The sequence below is a fragment of the Formica exsecta genome, unplaced genomic scaffold (assembly GCF_003651465.1).
Source record: "Formica exsecta isolate Colony F162 unplaced genomic scaffold, ASM365146v1 scaffold395, whole genome shotgun sequence".
In the NCBI taxonomy this organism is placed as follows: domain Eukaryota; kingdom Metazoa; phylum Arthropoda; class Insecta; order Hymenoptera; family Formicidae; genus Formica; species Formica exsecta.
In genome coordinates, this window is record NW_021851188.1 from 413,250 (window position 1) to 430,933 (window position 17,684).

General features: G+C 35.5%; 2 protein-coding genes across 13 annotated transcripts in view; both read right to left on the reverse strand.

Annotated features, from left to right (window-relative positions):
• Positions 1 to 844: 844 nt before the first annotated feature.
• Positions 845 to 4,898, reverse strand: LOC115239823 (juvenile hormone epoxide hydrolase 1-like). Its single transcript, XM_029814596.1, has 8 exons — positions 4,749 to 4,898; positions 4,452 to 4,560; positions 3,616 to 3,808; positions 2,757 to 2,998; positions 2,450 to 2,565; positions 1,910 to 2,109; positions 1,417 to 1,651; positions 845 to 1,271 (listed from the first exon to the last, which is right to left on the reverse strand). Exons 1-8 carry the CDS (start codon positions 4,805 to 4,807, stop codon positions 1,004 to 1,006), a joined length of 1,422 nt encoding a protein of 473 aa, XP_029670456.1. The 5' UTR covers positions 4,808 to 4,898; the 3' UTR covers positions 845 to 1,003.
• A 962-nt stretch (positions 4,899 to 5,860) lies between these two features.
• LOC115239824 (hepatic leukemia factor) overlaps positions 5,861 to 17,684 on the reverse strand; it is a 75,484-nt gene continuing 63,660 nt past the window's right edge. For 3 of the 12 annotated variants that reach the window (XM_029814598.1, XM_029814597.1, XM_029814604.1), the window contains 5 exons: positions 12,195 to 12,340; positions 10,680 to 10,917; positions 9,926 to 10,074; positions 9,612 to 9,752; positions 5,861 to 9,415 (listed from right to left, as the gene is read on the reverse strand). In XM_029814598.1, coding sequence (XP_029670458.1) covers positions 9,329 to 9,415; positions 9,612 to 9,752; positions 9,926 to 10,074; positions 10,680 to 10,917; positions 12,195 to 12,340 — 761 coding nt within the window. In that variant the 3' untranslated portion in view covers positions 5,861 to 9,328. The remainder of the gene's footprint in view (positions 9,416 to 9,611; positions 9,753 to 9,925; positions 10,075 to 10,679; positions 10,918 to 12,194; positions 12,341 to 17,684) is intronic. The other 9 variants (XM_029814608.1, XM_029814607.1, XM_029814599.1 and 6 more) reach the window with 6 other exon arrangements.

Genomic DNA, 17,684 nt, shown 5'->3' on the forward strand with positions numbered 1-17,684 from the left:
GCATCGGGGATTAAACTGAGATTGAGCGATTCGAATTTCTATGAATGCCGCAAAACTATTTAACGCATACGGTTCGTTTTTGTCGCACTTGCGTGCACGCAATGCGTCACATTTGGGGTTCGGCGAGGGTCTGTCGCTGTCCCTTCTACACATTCTTAGGGGGTCCTTTGTTACTTGCCGCCTGGTGAGATCCGGTCGCATCCTGTGAATGGATCGGAAAGCCTCAATTTCCAAGAGTCACAGTATGAAGAAAAACTGCATATTAAAACTGCATATTAAAACTGCATATAAGAGCTGGTTTCCTTAAAAAGCAAGTGACCGAAAAAAGATTTGGTTTTTTTTCTCTGTAATTTTTACAGTTACAAATATCTAATATAAGATTATATAACTGATAAAAGATTAAATCGAGAATTTCAAATATATACACATGTATCATATAAGATTATTCTATTATCGTAATTTTATGACCAGCTCACAGGAAAAAGCATTACTGTAAAAAATGGATATTGATAAAGAATCTCTATAATATGTGTTGCCTATTCCTTTCTCTATCTTTCTCTCTTTATCAATCATCAGTATGACTCGTCTGTTCGTCGACATAGCTGTTTATTAAGCAAACGGACAATAATAATAATAATATAACTGTGTTACGTTATAATATTGATTTATATTAAAATATGCTTCTTATTAAACGTATGTTAATTTCAAAATGATTCGGAAAAATTATTGAAACAAAAAAATAATAAAAAAAATTTGTAAATAATAATTTCAATAAATAAAAGTTTATGGAAAAATAATCGCGATGTGTGTTAGTGAAAATGTTATTTAAATGGAGAATATAGCATTATGGAAAATAATCATTTTATTTCAAAAATTTTTACACATGCAAAAATAGAAAAAATATTACCACATACTGGTTCTGCTAGTAACAAAAAAATCTAGCTTCTCCAATATCATAGATTTTGTTGTGCCCTTAGTTAATATAGTATAGTATAGTTTGTTTTTAAATTTTCGTAGGTTCCTTTATTTTCTTTCCTGTGTTTGGTACATCCTTATCATCAGCTTTCTTCCTAAGATCTTCAGTCTTAGACACGAATTCAAAAATATCATCCGCTAAGAGTCCCGGTTCTTCGAATGCGGCGAAATGACCTCCGCGCGGTAAATGATTAAATTGTATTAGATTAATGAATTTGTCACGAACGATACTCTCCGATTGATACGCTAGTTCGTGAGGAAACGCCGCACATGCTGTTGGTACATGAACTGGCAATCTAAAAATTAGATCGACGTATATTATTGAAGATATAGATAAAACCAGTTTTTTTTTTTTTTTAATAAACTTCAAAAAAGAAAAAAATTTTAATTTTATAGAAAAGCAAATTTGCAAAAAACAAAGAGAGAGAAAGACACACTCACTCGTCTATATTGCTTGATCTATGTTTTGCAGTAAATTGCTCAGCATAAATTCGGACGCTCGTAGTCAAAGAATTGGTAACCCAATAAAGCATGACATTGTCTAGAAGCTCGTCTAAAGTGTATTTCTCGAGTAGACCGCCGTCAGAACGAAGTTTGTATTCGTTATTTGTCCATGTACTAAACTTTTCCAAGATATATGCTGCCAGTGCTACTGGTGAGGCTGCCACGGCAGTGCCTTTAAAAAAATTTCGATTGGTTTAACTCTTCAATAAGTTGCATTTGTATACATTTTTTTGAATATTTAATAATGTGATATTGATATATCTTTATTATCTAAAAATCTAAACGAAGAAAAGAAAAGTGATGGTCGTTGCAATTTTACTTTAATGAAAATGCACTTGTGAATTTAATATTTAAGAATTAAGATTTTATAAACATATACATTCCTATATTAAATTTACGTTAGAAAAAAATTTTCCCTATAAACAAATACCTATAGTATCCGGTTTGGTAGCCTGTATGTGCATATATCCCGATTCTTCAATTAACCGACTCGTATGGTCACTCAAAGGATACATTCTAGAATAATGTTGATTCTCTACCACAAATTGTGGAACAAGAGCACCGAGTAACACCCAGAGCATAGACTTGCTTGAACTCGTTGAACACATGTTCATATGAGCGCCAAGAATGCTAAAAGAAAACGATTGTTATTTTTATATTTTGTACATTAAATCTTGTCCACTTATTAGTATTATCATATACGACAGACAATTAAGTTCAAAGACATGAAGAATCGTCATTGGGGGTCACGAGTGGAGGTGGAATGGATGACGCGTGCTCTAAACAGTCTCACGGAGAATGATTTTGAAGATTGCTTCCTGCAATAGAAAAAACATTGGACCAAATGCATTGCTTTAAAAAGGGACTATTTTAAAAGGGACCGTGTATTAGATAACGTATAAATGTGTTCTGTAATTGTAATAAATATTTTCTACGAACTTAATTGTCAGTCCTCGTATATAATACGTACTTGTCCGGAAACAAACTTCCTAAATGTGCAGTAATAAAGGAGCCCCAGTCTCCTCCTTGAGCGTAAAACTTGTTAAAACCGAGACGCAACATGAGATTTTTAAATATAACAGCTATCTGAAAGTAAATAAATAAATAAATTATTAATGTTTGTATATACACGCGCTCGCGCTGCACAAGGGTAAATATTAAATATTTGTTAATTCAGTTTGTTCTTTCGTGACAATGTCTTGAATAGTATAGTGAATACACTATATATATATATAGCATTTAGCAAGACCATTGCGCATTCTTTAAATGGAGTTTACCTGTGGTGTGCCTAATCCGGGTCGTACAGCCGATTGCGAAAATCCATATCCGGGAAGTGAAGGTGCAATCACTTCAAATACAAAATCTCTGTCGGGACGTGGCGTCGTTAATATGGGAATAATTTTTTGAAACTCCACCACGGATCCTGGCCAACCGTGAATAATCAATAACGGAAGAACCTTTATATTTTTCCGATTCGGTGGAATAGATGGTTTCACGTGATAAAAATGTATGTCCAGACCTGTAAATGTCAAAAAATCTCAATTTACTTTTATTTCACGTTTAGAGTTAAGTTTTTCAAAAATTAGCTATGTATATAATTAAATAGATTTCTTTGACAAGAAAAAAGAAAGAAATAATATTGCACAGCTAATTAACAGATAATATAACAGACGATTAGTAACTAATAAACAAGCTAATTATAATAGTCGAACTTTCATTGGTGTAAATAAAAATACATTTAACGGACGCGATTGTTCTTTTACATGAATTAATCACCTGACCCGTTTGCACTTTTGTATTTCCGCAATAAAGACAGGGTCAATTTTAGCATAACAATAACAAAAGAAAGCTTGCATCATTTGTTTTTATCAAAGCGTTTTTAGTTTGCTTAATATCCGAGTAACGAAACGCTAACGGATATGTACGGTTAAATCGTGAATGGTTATTTAGATCAACATTTATTGCTATCCGCTAATAGTAAACGGAAGAAACAATAATAGCCGAGAAAAGAAGAAAAAAAATTATAATGGGAGCACGATGCCACAACTTGTATTTGGAACAAATTTTCCCAATAAAATATTCGCGAACGCTATTTTTAAAAATATAATGCTGAACAATGACAACAGAATTTATTACCTTGTATATTGGTTATGTATTGAGGATATTTGTTGAGAAGCGCCTGCCGTTCAGTCCAATTGTATTTTGTACGCCAATGTTCAAGAATATTATTCAGATATGTCGTGCTGATACCATAAGTCCACGCAACGTCTTCCAACGGTTCTACCAGCTCTCTTTTTTTTACGAGCCGTTCGTTCAGATCATCGATTACCTTATTCAAGAAATTGTATTTTACATAAGAATGTGTTTCTTTTGGTTCTTTAAAAAAAGATTTTTTCACGTTCTTTTAAATTAATATTTTTTTTTTCTTTAGACCACACAATTTACTAAGAACTCTGGTTTATATAGTAGCTTTTGTGTATATTTTTATAATAACGTTCTGAATTATTCGACAATATGAATAACAATTCTTAAAAGATTTGTGATGTTTTTGTAAAAAAAGTGAGCATTACTGCTGGACTATTTTTGTCTTGCTATCTAATCGATTAAAAATATTCACGATAAGTTAAGAGCCATTTTATGTAATAAGCTTGTTGATGCAATTCCAGGCATCTTTATTCAGAAAAACTGGTCGTCGCTATCGTTAATAATATACGATGATTATTCGGTATAGAATCAGTATGTTAAATAATGATAACAATTGCAAAGCAACAAATTTGACGCAAATATACATTGGAAATAGTTTCGACTAAAAAATTAATATTTATTAAAAATAATACGTGTTTTTTTTATGCATATGCAATGATATATCTTACATAACAGATTAGTAAAGATATAGAATACGATCTTGAAAACGTATTATTTATCTTAATGAATACATTGACATAATGAGATACTTGTTTTGCATGACTTACCGATTTTGGTATATTAATAACGAAAGGTCTTATTTCTTTCGAGGCCACCTTATTTTTTTCCGGTCCCCAGAACGTTTCAGGTAAATCTGGTACATCTATAGGTTTATTGCTGTAACGGAATTAATACTTTAAATCCTCTTGAACGATAATAAATTATATTACTTATTTATAACTTCCACGAGAATATTGAAATTCCATTTACAAAATTATTAATCAAAGATGAAACACTCCCTGCGCTCTGTAAAGGTCTTTGATAAAATGTTTCGAACAAGATCTATTCGATACTTGGGCACTCACCGGAACAAGAAAGCTATACCAATGGTAAGAACCAAGATCACCGTCGTGGTCTTCCACATGGTGTACGTCTCTCTCGTCTTACATGGAACGTATAACTGCCTTGAACTGTACAATTGACTATAAGCAACAGCCCAGTCATCATAGTCAGTTTTAATGGTAGGGGAAAGTGGCGCTTGTGTGCTGTGTATGGGTGTATGTGTGACGAGTATGTGTATGTGCATTTATAATCTCTTGAGGTATATTGTATCATTGCTATCAATTTACAATATATGTTTCAACACTCAACTACACAAACACACACATCTTTATCTAAGATTTATATTATCTTTTTTATATTATATTATATATGTATATAATTTTTTTCAATAATAATTTATAATTCAAGGAAATTCTCTATCGATGTTCTTCAATCATTTAAAAAAAAAACATAGCACTTTAACGAATATATTTTTGCGTTCTTGCTTTTACATGCTTCTCTCTCTTCTCCTTCTTTTATTATTCATTCAATTATAATTTATTATACTCATGTAGTCTTGAATATTTTAATATTTAAATATGTATTTATTTGACATTGTTTTCGCGCGATTAAGTTTTATTAATATCTAATTTTTTTAAATAATTAATGTATCATATTTTTTCATCTTTTCGAAAATTTAATTTGAAATGAAAAGTACCTCGAAAAGCGAGTTAGAAAAGTCAGTGGACGAAACATACTAAATAATAATAAATAACAGATTGCCCTGTATATACTCTACCATTCAACTATATTTTCAACGGACATTGAAAATTTTGAGACATCGATGGTAACAGCTAATCATATAAAGAATGCTTACGTGACGAAATTCGATAATAAGGTTTGAAAAATAAAAATTAAATTTGCTTGATATAGAAAGATTACATTTTTGCCGTCGAAAGGTATCGATACAAAATCTATATATCATTCTGTAATATATGCACACGTAGAGCACATATACATATATAAAATATTTTCCAATTAAAGAAATTCTCTCTATATATGAGACATATTAAAAATTTTTTAGTGATATATTATAAGAAAATTAGGAGATATATATGTGGAAAAATGGGATATGGTGTACAACCGTAGGGTTCAATTAAAACAATAACAAATACATATATTTCTCGAAATGTGATACAATAGGTTTCTTGTGTTGGTGGTCATATCTAATTCTTCTCATGTTTTTTCCATATTTTGTTTAAGTGGATCGGACGATTATTTATATCGAAGACGCGGCAGTGTCCTCTATCTCATTTTCTTACCATTCTATTTGGAGCAAAGCCGGCGGCCGCGTCTGTCGCGCTTGCTATATAACTCTCTACTATTTTATTTATTATTACTATCGTCGGATTGCAGTGTATGTCAATCATGCTAATGCGCTTTTTATAGGCCAGTAACTTGTGCCGAGATCCACATCATACCGCACATTCAGCATCATTAATGGCGCCGGGACGGTGTGATCGGAAAATGAGTTAATAATAAGTTACATTTGTACGCCAACAATACGATCGATTTTCGATATTATAAATCTTGTTTCCTGCCCACGACAAACAAAAGATCATTTTAAATACTTTACCGTGTTATATGTATAAATGTTGTACACACGAAAAAATCGTTTTTGTCTTTTGCAAAATTTCGTATTGCCCTTAATGATGACGAGCGTGCGTAAAAAGCAGAACACGCATCGAACTTGATATCGCACGAACTTGATATTGGCTCGCGTTAATCTTCAAGTAGATATCGTAAATAATTAAAAACTTCTCTGCATTCTACGTTATATTCTTTATAAGAATGATGTGAGAAATTTCGTATACAATCAAACGCGAAATTTCATTCTCGCTCTTACGCTTTCACGCCGCAATATCATACTAATTTTTTTCTCTTTAACTCATTGCGTCGGAATGAAAAGCCATGCAATGATTATCTTATCAGGTAACGCTAATTTACGATATAACATTTCTGGAAAGTAAAATTTTGTGCCGCTATCGAAATTATATATGATTCTAGATCGGTGAAGATATTTGCTAAATCTGTCGACGCAAGATATCGATTCAATAATTCATCGCTTGTCGAATTCATCGTCATACGCGCAGCATTTCGCTGTCAAAATGTGCAAGGCAATCGTGGAGAATTGTGTATGAAACGATTTCGCGCGCGACTTTCGGCAAATCATTTTAATGACGATAAATCATCAATCAACAATGAGATCAATGCGTTCGCGCATGAACGTACAATGATCTATTACATATACATATATCTACAAAATATAAATTCTACACTCCGATAAAATTACGTATACGATTTTATACGTATATAACGAATGTATATAATAAAAATATGCATGATAAATGAATATCAATAATATCTAAAATACGAGGATAACGAGAATAAAACGAGAATAAAATTTAAGTTTTTGCGCGCGAAATCGTCCTGCAATATCTAAAGCGGATTTGCCGTCGTTCAAACGCGAAGTTAAATTGAAATCTCATAACATGATCTGTTTTACCCTCCTGGCCGATAAAAGAATATATGTACAAAACCTTTGCGTTTCGCGTTTGTGCATCGTACGAGAGGAAAACAAGGCCATTACGTATTATCGCCTGTATGCCCAAACGTCAAACGAAACTGAAAGTGTCATCTCGCCGTTCGTAATTATTCTCAAAATTAATTGTAGCGATTGGATTACAAATTCCGCTCGTTATTTTGGCTGTCCCGGAGCCACGCTGCTGGAAATGTTCGAAACGCACGGTATTTGATTATTATCGTTAAATTTTGCAACGAGCAGAACTAGTTCAGATATTGTTCTCGAGCTCGCGTTGATCTGTACAATATAGATTCTCGTTATATAGTTATTTCATAAAAAAGCGCATTTCTCTTAGTCGGTTTCGCTTTTGCTCTCTCGATCACCGTCACCGAGCTCTCACACGGTGATGAAAAAATAAACATCTAAAAACTTAAAAAGAGAAGAGGGGCGGGAAGGAAAGGGGCCAGTGCACACGCGAGCCTGTGCAACTAGCTTATGTTTAAGCACGGATGGTTCGTATTCTCGTGTAACATTTCTTTTCTTTTTACTTATGACGCCTACGATTAACATCGACGATGCACACATCCATCTGTGTTAGAGGCTACGCGATTCGATCGTCGGACACGGTACGGTTTCATTCCATTCGTCTCCAACCCCGCGTTAATAAATCCCGTCAAAGACACACAGCGCGTAACCGTCGCTCTTGTCAGGATGACTCGATGCATCTTAAAGTATATTTTACAAAAGAGGGCATCCTGTACAAAATTTGTTCGCTACGCGGTAGAAGGATATCTCGGGATATCTCGGGATTGGCCCGTTCATTGTTCGTATTCCGAGCCGCCGATATTGGGCGATATTACGAAAGAAGAAAAGAATGGAGTCGCGTCGCGACGCCTTTCGCGCACTCCTCGCGTGGCCGGATTGATTCGCTACACGCTAAAATAAAGATAGATAGATAGATCGATAGTGAGCGAGTGAGTGAGAGAAAGAGAAAGAAAGAGAAAGAAAGAGAGAGAGAGAGAGGAAGAAAAGAGAAGCGTTGAAAAAAACAAAACACGTATATATCATCTATCTTACGATTAAAACAACTAGAATCACTTGTGTACCATCACCACGTGGGATACGCTACAGTAATTAACGCATTCTCGAAGAACCAGGATAATTAACTCGTGCGCAGAAAAGCGTCGAGTTCTCTCAGCCTTCGCTCGCCTCCGCTCCATGTCGATTTAATCGAACGATATAGCTCCTTTATGTGTGGCAGTGCTCAACGTCGACGAGATTCGCCCTTTCTTCGCCGAATTAAAGGTCGAATCTTATGCCTTATAGACAGCTGATTTTCTCGCCACAATATAATTCCTTCCAAATACGGCACGATGTAAATTTAGAAGACTCGGTCGCGAAATCGGCGCATCTCGTCGAGCGTTGCATGCGCGAATTTATGTACGTATGACATTATGGTCTCCTTCCTCAGATGTAGATACTCGTGTATGTATGTGTGTGTATATATAATCTTTTCTTTTTATATATATATATATATATATATCCATATATAACGCTCGCACGCAAATGTACGTATGTGTGTTTGTATGTATATGTATGTGTATATGTGTGTATAATCTAACTATACATATAACTATTTACAAGAGAAGGAGTTTTCTCTAGAGCGGGACAAGGAGCGAGGACTCGATAAAAATTTTATTCGCGAAAGTAAGAGAGAGAGAGAGAAAGATAGAGAATAGAGGTCCTCGAAGATTTTTCTCCGAAAGTTGTCGGCTCTGTAGGACGGCGGCAGTCGGGTTCGGGAGTTGGTAATATTCGTCAACGTGCTCTGCATCCTCTTGGCTTCTCCGCAAAGACACGAAGACTGCTATGTGCTGCGAGTGTAAGTAAGAAGGGGGCTGCAGCTGGTGTTATGCACCCTCGTGTTCTTCTCTCTCCCTTTCTTCCCTATTTCTTTTTCTCTCTTTCTCTCTTTCTCTCTCTATGTCTCTCTCCTTCTTCGTGTATCGCTCGGGCTGATGCATTATCGAGGACGAGATGTTAGACGTCCGTGTACTTGCTCAGTTTGTCGCGCAGCAACATGTTCTCGTTTTTTAACCGGTCCAACTCCTGTCGCAGACCCATGTTCTGCAAATGAAGCGAAAAGTGAAGATTCGATTAAATCTTTTTCTTGTATAATGTCCATGAGAACGATGCATTTTAATCCTTCACAGATCACTCGCGGAAAAGAAAAAGAACGGTAGATAAATTGATGATGAGAGCAGTTTATTACAATTTTATTTTTTCCACTTCAATGAAAGAGTGTTTCCCTGAGAAAACTCACCTCTTTCTCGAGGAAGCCGGCCCTGAGTGCTATCTGGTTCTCCTTCATGCGACGCGCGTCTCGCGATCGTTTCGCTGCCATGTTGTTCTTCCTACGACGCGCCCAGTATTTGTCATCCTTCAAGTCATCCGGAACGAACTGCCGTAAACGGAAGCGAGAGAGAAAGAGAATATAAGAACGTTAGAACGTTCGTATTTAATTATGTCGCGCGAAGCGTTACGAATTTTAATTTATCGCGATATCCAACGATCCAATTTGACATCTCGAAAACGATGATACGAAGGACGAAATAAATAGCTCCGATAAAGGCTCACCTGTTTCCGCGATTTCTTGATCATAGGTTGGGGTTTGAGCTCCTCGTCGGAGAAGGCCCGGGTACGTGGATCGAAGTCTCGCCCCGATGAGGCCATCGAGAGCGCTACAAGAGACAAGCCATATTGTATTCGTGACGAGTCCTCGGAATCTATCGCGCGGAAGAGGAACAATCGACAATATCGACGTTAGTCTACGTTTTCTTTCATGTACTCGACAAGCACGACGTTATCGCGATACAGATTCTGAGATAGCGTGTATTTCTTGTCTTTTTTTCTTTATCTCTTTTTATGAATTACGATTACATCAGTGCCGCTTTGTTATACTTTTCTTTCATCATTCTATTTATATATGTAGCTTCCTTACTTTCGATAATACTGTACGTCGTTCTATCGCATCCCTTATTTCCTGCAATTTATTTTATTCTTTTTAATTTTACATACATATATTGTCATTCATTCTTCTCAAATTTTCTAGATATACACAGTAAATAAGTTAATAATACGTAACAAAAAATATTAGATTAATGCATACATGCTTGCACAGTAAATAAATTAATAATACGTAACAAAAAATATTAGATTAATTCATACATGCTGGTAGATATTATTAGAGGTTCGAAAAAATTTTATTCCTTTATTTATATTTATATACATATACATGAAATCGTGTGAAACACTTCTCAGGATCTCAATATCACGAGCGACGGCTACGACGAGAGATAAAAGTAACAGAGCGGGAAACTTTTTTACTTACTGGAATCCGCGGGAGAGGGTGGGTTCAGGGTGTCTGGCGAGCAGCATTCGCTGGGCGATGGTGATCTTTCGCGTTTGGTAACTGGTTCCAAGTGCAGACCCGCTGGTCCCTGATGTCCGGCGGCCTCGGTATTGTTGATTTTATGAAGCTGGCTAGCCTGCATGGTACCTTGTCCACCACCAGCCACACCATCGACGGGGATGCCATTTTCGGAAAGAAACTCATCGAGATCGACGTACTATTAACAAAGATCCGAGATATTATTTCCGAGATGGTCCCCCGGAATTTTGTGAATTTTAAGCAGAGCCTATATCTTACACTCTTAGACAAGTTTGGATAGATTTTAAATCAGTACTATCAATAACGAATCCAACGCGAGATTTTTTACATTAACTTTAAGAATTGTATATATTTTGTCTATTAAAATACACAATCGGATAATACTTTGCTTAGGATATGGATTCTTTAAAGATAGGCCTGTAAAACTATCGTAAAACTAATATTAATGGGAAAATTGTCTACACTCTGTGTTATTACTTTTTAAAAGAACACACAGTATCATGAGAAACTTGTAAGTGTAATGAAAAAAACTTGCAATACTTTTTTTGCGAAAAATATCTTCGCATTCCATCTCATTTTATTTTGCACGTTTGTGATTTTGCCGTGTTTCTTTATCGAAATTTAAGCAGCGTATCGTGATGGAAGGAATGCGAGTGGTGAAAGTTGGCAAAAGGTTTATAAAGAATTGCATGCTTTTCTAAAAATTGCGTTATTCATATTCTACAAACAAATGGTTTAATTGTTGATTATGAAATATACACATATTTTTACATAAGTCAAGGCCACATAAATTAAGACGATGAATTGTTTAGATAATGTTATATCTAATTGAGATTATAAAAAATAATAGAGATAAATTTTTTATTATTCGAGAGTTTTATTAAGAAAATTATAATTTTTTGACGAATTATTTAGATAATTTTAGCTAAAAATAATAACGGGGAAAATAGTGAAGAATAGCCGAAACTTCTCTTCTCGATTCCGCCGAAGCATAACGGAGAAAGCGGCCGCTATCGTCACGATTGCATAGCGGCTTAATATTCGGCTTCCCGGTTTCTCGATCCAGGAAGGCGAATTATAACGGAGTAAGTGTTACAACGGGGCGATGCAGCGGTCCGCTACATTGGTTTCTACATTCTATTACGTAACGTATACACACATACAGTAATTTCCGGGATACACACGAGCTTCACGAAGTACATTTCCGAAACCGACGAGAAAAAAATCTTACAGATCCGCGCAAGTAATTTGAAATAATTTTTTTAATGAGTACAAAATAAAAAAGTTCCGCGTCGTATTATGCGGTGAACATAAATTTGAAGAGAGCATGGACATCATTAATAAATAGTTAATGGATCAAATCAAGAGATAACAAACATTTGTTTTCAATTTTCGGAATTTTGGGATTAGATTCAGCCAAATTGAAGGCTTACCGTGTCGCACTTTTGTACATACATGATTTAATACCTTCAGGTCGGCATCGTAGGGCAGACTTTTGTCCCAGAGAGTGGGCCCGAGGAAGGCGGCCTGCGCTTCCACGTTGCCCCAAAGTTCGCCATCGGCATCTTTCTTTTCCTCTGGTCCATCTTTGCCCTGTTTCCCTGAAAATTCAATTTTATTCTATTAATTCTAACGATATTCATAATTCTAATTATATATATAGACATCTAATAATATCTCATAAAACGTGAATAACAAATTCGGATAATATTAATAAACCACATGTGCAATATAAAAAATATCAGGACTTGAAAGATTGTCAAATAGATTTTAATTATATGCATAATTAATGAAATCTTATTTTTTTTGTTGTGCAAGTTTGACGATATCTTTTTTAATAGAATGAGAGGATGTTACAACTCTTAAGCCACTAACTTTCTATTTTTACGAATAAGATCGGCATTATGTGTAAAATCTGTTCATACCATTAAAGAATCTTTTTTAACGATATGTACTGACACGCAGCATACTAAGAATGCTATTGACGATCAGTCTATACACTATACACTACTCTCTTGCTTTTGTATAATGCATTCTTTCCCAAAACTCTTCCGGTATACGGTATAATACATTTTCCACACGAAATTGGGGACTTGTTCTACAATGTATAATGACGGTTTGTAATTTTACACATCTTGTGGCTTTCTATGTCATTAATATTCTTTTGCAGAGAAGAATTCTTTGATTTTATTTCATTTTTAAATTTATGCTAAATATTATCGAAATTTATGCATGAGAATACATATATTTTTTTCTGTATAGGTATATATATTTAAAATAATCTAATAATTAAGAATCTAATAATTTAGAAAATCTAATAATTTTTATAAATGTGTTATATCTGATTTCTATATGACATTTTATATTATTTAATCGACGACGTTGTCGTCGTATCAATATTTCTATCACATTTCTTACATCAAATTTTGTCATGCAAAAAACAAGAAAGAAGAGTATAAAGATAGTCGGTAGCCTTGAAAATGCTCATCCAAAAATAGCTAACCATCATCTTCCATCCTATCTTTTCTCGTCTTCCTTTCTATATGTTTCATTTTTTTAGCATATTATAAATTATTGATAGTTACAGTCAATTACTAACATCGAAAATTGAAATACATCGCGTAAACGTACTTTTTATATATTTTTTGATTGACTTTGTATAAATAAGACTTGACAAAATTGTTTGATTATTTAGATTCGTGCTTCTACCTCGAGAGTCGTCAAGTCTGGGGAGTGTTCGGGTCGGCTGTCAAGGCTATGAGAACATGCTTTGTCACGTTATGATGTGTGTTAATTGCTAAGACATCGAATGGAAATAACAAAGATGACGTTATGATAATGATAATAATCATAGTAACGATGACGACGACGTTGATAATAATAATTATGTATGACAACGATCTCTATAATAATAAAGATGGAAGTCGGTAACTATCATATGACATTTTATATTATTTAATCGACGACGTTGTCGTCGTATCAATATTTCTATCACATTTCTTACATCAAATTTTGTCATGCAAAAAACAAGAAAGAAGAGTATAAAGATAGTCGGTAGCCTTGAAAATGCTCATCCAAAAATAGCTAACCATCATCTTCCATCCTATCTTTTCTCGTCTTCCTTTCTATATGTTTCATTTTTTTAGCATATTATAAATTATTGATAGTTACAGTCAATTACTAACATCGAAAATTGAAATACATCGCGTAAACGTACTTTTTATATATTTTTTGATTGACTTTGTATAAATAAGACTTGACAAAATTGTTTGATTATTTAGATTCGTGCTTCTACCTCGAGAGTCGTCAAGTCTGGGGAGTGTTCGGGTCGGCTGTCAAGGCTATGAGAACATGCTTTGTCACGTTATGATGTGTGTTAATTGCTAAGACATCGAATGGAAATAACAAAGATGACGTTATGATAATGATAATAATCATAGTAACGATGACGACGACGTTGATAATAATAATTATGTATGACAACGATCTCTATAATAATAAAGATGGAAGTCGGTAACTATATCAGATAGCTAATATACCAGGCAATGATAAATATGTTATGAGAATAAACAATGAAATTTATAGACTTTAGATCCGAATTGTCAAACGATCTCGTCGGATAGATCCGGTTCGAAAAAACTTTTCGAGCTATATGCCTTTTTTTGAGCTATACGTCGCGTAAAAATATCCTCGTACCGGATTGCGAAGTAACTCTATTCGATGCCATGCTAATTTTCGCCACCTCGCTACCTTTTCGCTTTGGTTCACGGAATATCGGCTCTGCCGTCCGCTGTCGCGCGTACGCTTCGCCGAGGTTTGCGGTTTCTGGCGTGCCAATGCGCTCTATTCAACTATTGTTGCAGTCGTGCCTGTAAATTCAAGGCTACACTCACAATACCGCGTCCTGTCGCGTCAAGTGTGCAAATGTACGTTTGCGCAACATCGCAATGGATTAGGATACGCGAGATGAAACTTTTCTTTTAAAAAAGCTAACGAGAGAGAGATTCTTGAGGGGCTAGATTGACAAGTCGTAGCTTATCGAGATATCTTTTCGATTTTAACGACGCGCATTCTCGCGCGCGTCGTTAAACCGAGATATTCGGTCGATTATCGAAAATAATCGGTGCCGATTAGAGGAACAAGGGGAGCGAGATCGCGATCGGATCGCGCCTGTTGCCGCTCTCGTAGCGTCGCCTTAGGTGCCTCCGGCCGAGATTTCTGTGCAGCGTGTACTCTGGCTAAACAACTAAACAACGGCAGTCCGTAATTTGGTTCAAGGCTGACTCGTCGGCCGACCGACTAGCTCCGCGGAATTAATCTCGTGTTGCGGGACAGCACCGTCGAGAGAATGGACGGGAAGGGTGGGAGGAGGGGGAGGAAGGGGGGCAGCGTGTCTCGTTCGATGGCGCGTCGGGTACGATGTAATCGAGGGCGGGGGATCGGGGGGATATCTTCCTGATTTTATCCATTCATTCATCGAGAACTGCATTTCCGTACTCTCTGTCTCTCTTTCTCTCTCGTGCTAGCGTCTCCATTTGTCTCTCGTTTGTTTACAATGGTCGGTCCTTAGTAATAGGCAACTACTATCACTATGCACGCGGCAGCGGAAACATGCAATTTTTATGCGGATTCGGCATGAATATATATACCCTAGAATCACTATTTTTAACAAACTATATATGCTTTAAATGTATTTATGCAAGCGATTTATTTTTGTAACGCTCGAGCCCATTGTAGATTATATTTAAATTAATACATATTCAATGAGACTTATTTAATCGCACATCTTCTACAGCGTCAAAAAAAAATTTCATTTATTTCTTCGTTCACTTCACTTTGTTTTATTTTAATTCTGTTGGATTTAAAAATTTTTCTAATTAATATTACAACAATTATAGTAGTTTCGGAGAGAGAAAGAGAGAGGAAGTGAAATTGCATTTATTTATATAAGAGTTAATAACAATTTGCATATTAGTTATTTGCGCGTTATTTCCTTACCAGAATGATTACAAATAAAAAAAAAAGAATCTTAAATAAATACATTATTTATAATTCTTGATGGTTTTAATCATATGAGAGATAAAAATTATTATTTAATTATTATTAATTAATTATTATTTTACAAATTACAAGAAACGTAATTTTAACATATATTCCCACATTCGTACATTTAATAAATTTATCTATACATATGTTAAGTAATCGTGTAAAAGAAATAATTGTAAATATAAATGATATTACAATAATATGACTATTAAATATCAAGATACATAAGAGACTTGTAAAAGTTTCATTGACACATTACTAAGGTTTATTTGCGCAAACGTGTAGGACTAGCCTCTAACGCGGTCAAGACAGTTGCATTTTGTTAATTGCACCAATAGATAAAAGTCGCGAAGATAACAAAGTTAATTACAGCGGACATAAATGCGCGCATATCACACATGTTCCACTTCTCTCTACGGCGGAAATATTATTTATACTAAACTATACACTACGTGACAGCAAAATATTTATTGTTTACTCCAGTTAACGAACGTAGGTTCACTTGTCAATATCTTAATAAATTCATTTCGTTAAGTAGAAATCGAAGAGTCTTGATGAGATGCGTAAGAACGTTAGATTCTCTGGAGGAGTGAGCTATTACACAAACGTGGCATTGAAAAAGAAGTTTACCACGTCTCTCCTCGCGACGATCTCTCGGTAATTCGCGGAAATGATAGATCGGCTAATAAATCGTTGAGACTTAAACGCTGCTAAAATGTCGAAAACAATAAACCCGTTGCAATATGAGCGGAAAACCGCTTCGTTATTTAGATAGTTGCCTTGGCAATTCGCTCTTAAGATTACGCTTACGATGAAGGTGACAAAACCGCATCGCATCGCTACGGTTTACCGCACATCTGTATCTGTCGTCGCGATTTTATCGATTTTCGCGAACGCACGTTATATCATTGCTCGTGGCTCAAAATTTCAGTTTCACCCCTCGACTTTATCGACTCTTTGCGCTATCTTTTTAAACGATTTGTCTTTCGTCGCGCAGCAAAAATCGTGAAATATTTACGGATACGCTCGAGGATGTTGAGTCGTGCTCAGAAATCGTTTTCGCTCTTATTCTTTTTTTCCCAAAGTCGCCGTCCAATATCGTTACTCGTTTATGTAATCGACGACACGCGAACGTCCAGGCAGGTGAACACGCGACGGTGTCTCGTGAATGTTTTATCTGGCCCAACTCCCGTCTTCTTTCTCGAGAAATTCTCGATATAATGACTGTAACTCACCAACGCCTAAATGTACTTCTCCCAGAGTGCCAATTCATTTTACCAGCGTCGTAAACGATGGCTGCGTTCCTCGAACGTTTTAGAAAATCGAGATAAAGATCGATCCGTTTGCACGGATCCGCTTTGATCTATCGGTTTAGACGCGACGTTATAAACTTTCAGCTCGAGCTTGTTAGTTTGAAATGAAGCTGGAAACGTCGATTGTACCGCAAAGAGCAATGGTTCTCCGCTACAATAGACACGCGGCGCGCCGTCGATAAACCTTTCTCAATCAATCGAATCTACGACACAATAGCTCGTGGGATAGGCTACCCCGTCCGAAATAACCATTGACCAAGGCCGCAGGAAACCTTCTCCAAACAAATGCGATTGTTTAGCCGTCGTCGACTCCGCTGCCGCTGCGACTCCATTGCGATCTATTTCCGCGATTGAGATCGCGAGATAATCGTTTGTAACATAATAAATATTTCACCACCTAAGCTAATCAGATTCAGATTCTAGAAGTTCTAACTCCGTTAACCGGACTCGTGAAATAACTTTTTCAGAACATATGTAATTTTTTTTTATATCACGATTATTTTCTACATGAGAAATAAAAAAAAAATATAGAAAGATTATTAATCTTAAACTTTGAAAGAAAATATTACTTGTAAATATATATATA

Coding starts and splice junctions, on each gene's coding strand:
- LOC115239823 (XM_029814596.1), bottom strand. CDS start 4,807: ATGTGGAAGACCACGACGGTGATCTTGGTTCTTACCATTGGTATAGCT. Junction 4,561..4,748: donor GGTATAGCTTTCTTGTTCCG/GTGAGTGCCCAA, acceptor ATTCCGTTACAG/CAATAAACCTATAGATGTAC. Junction 3,809..4,451: donor TTATTAATATACCAAAATCG/GTAAGTCATGCA, acceptor TTCTTGAATAAG/GTAATCGATGATCTGAACGA.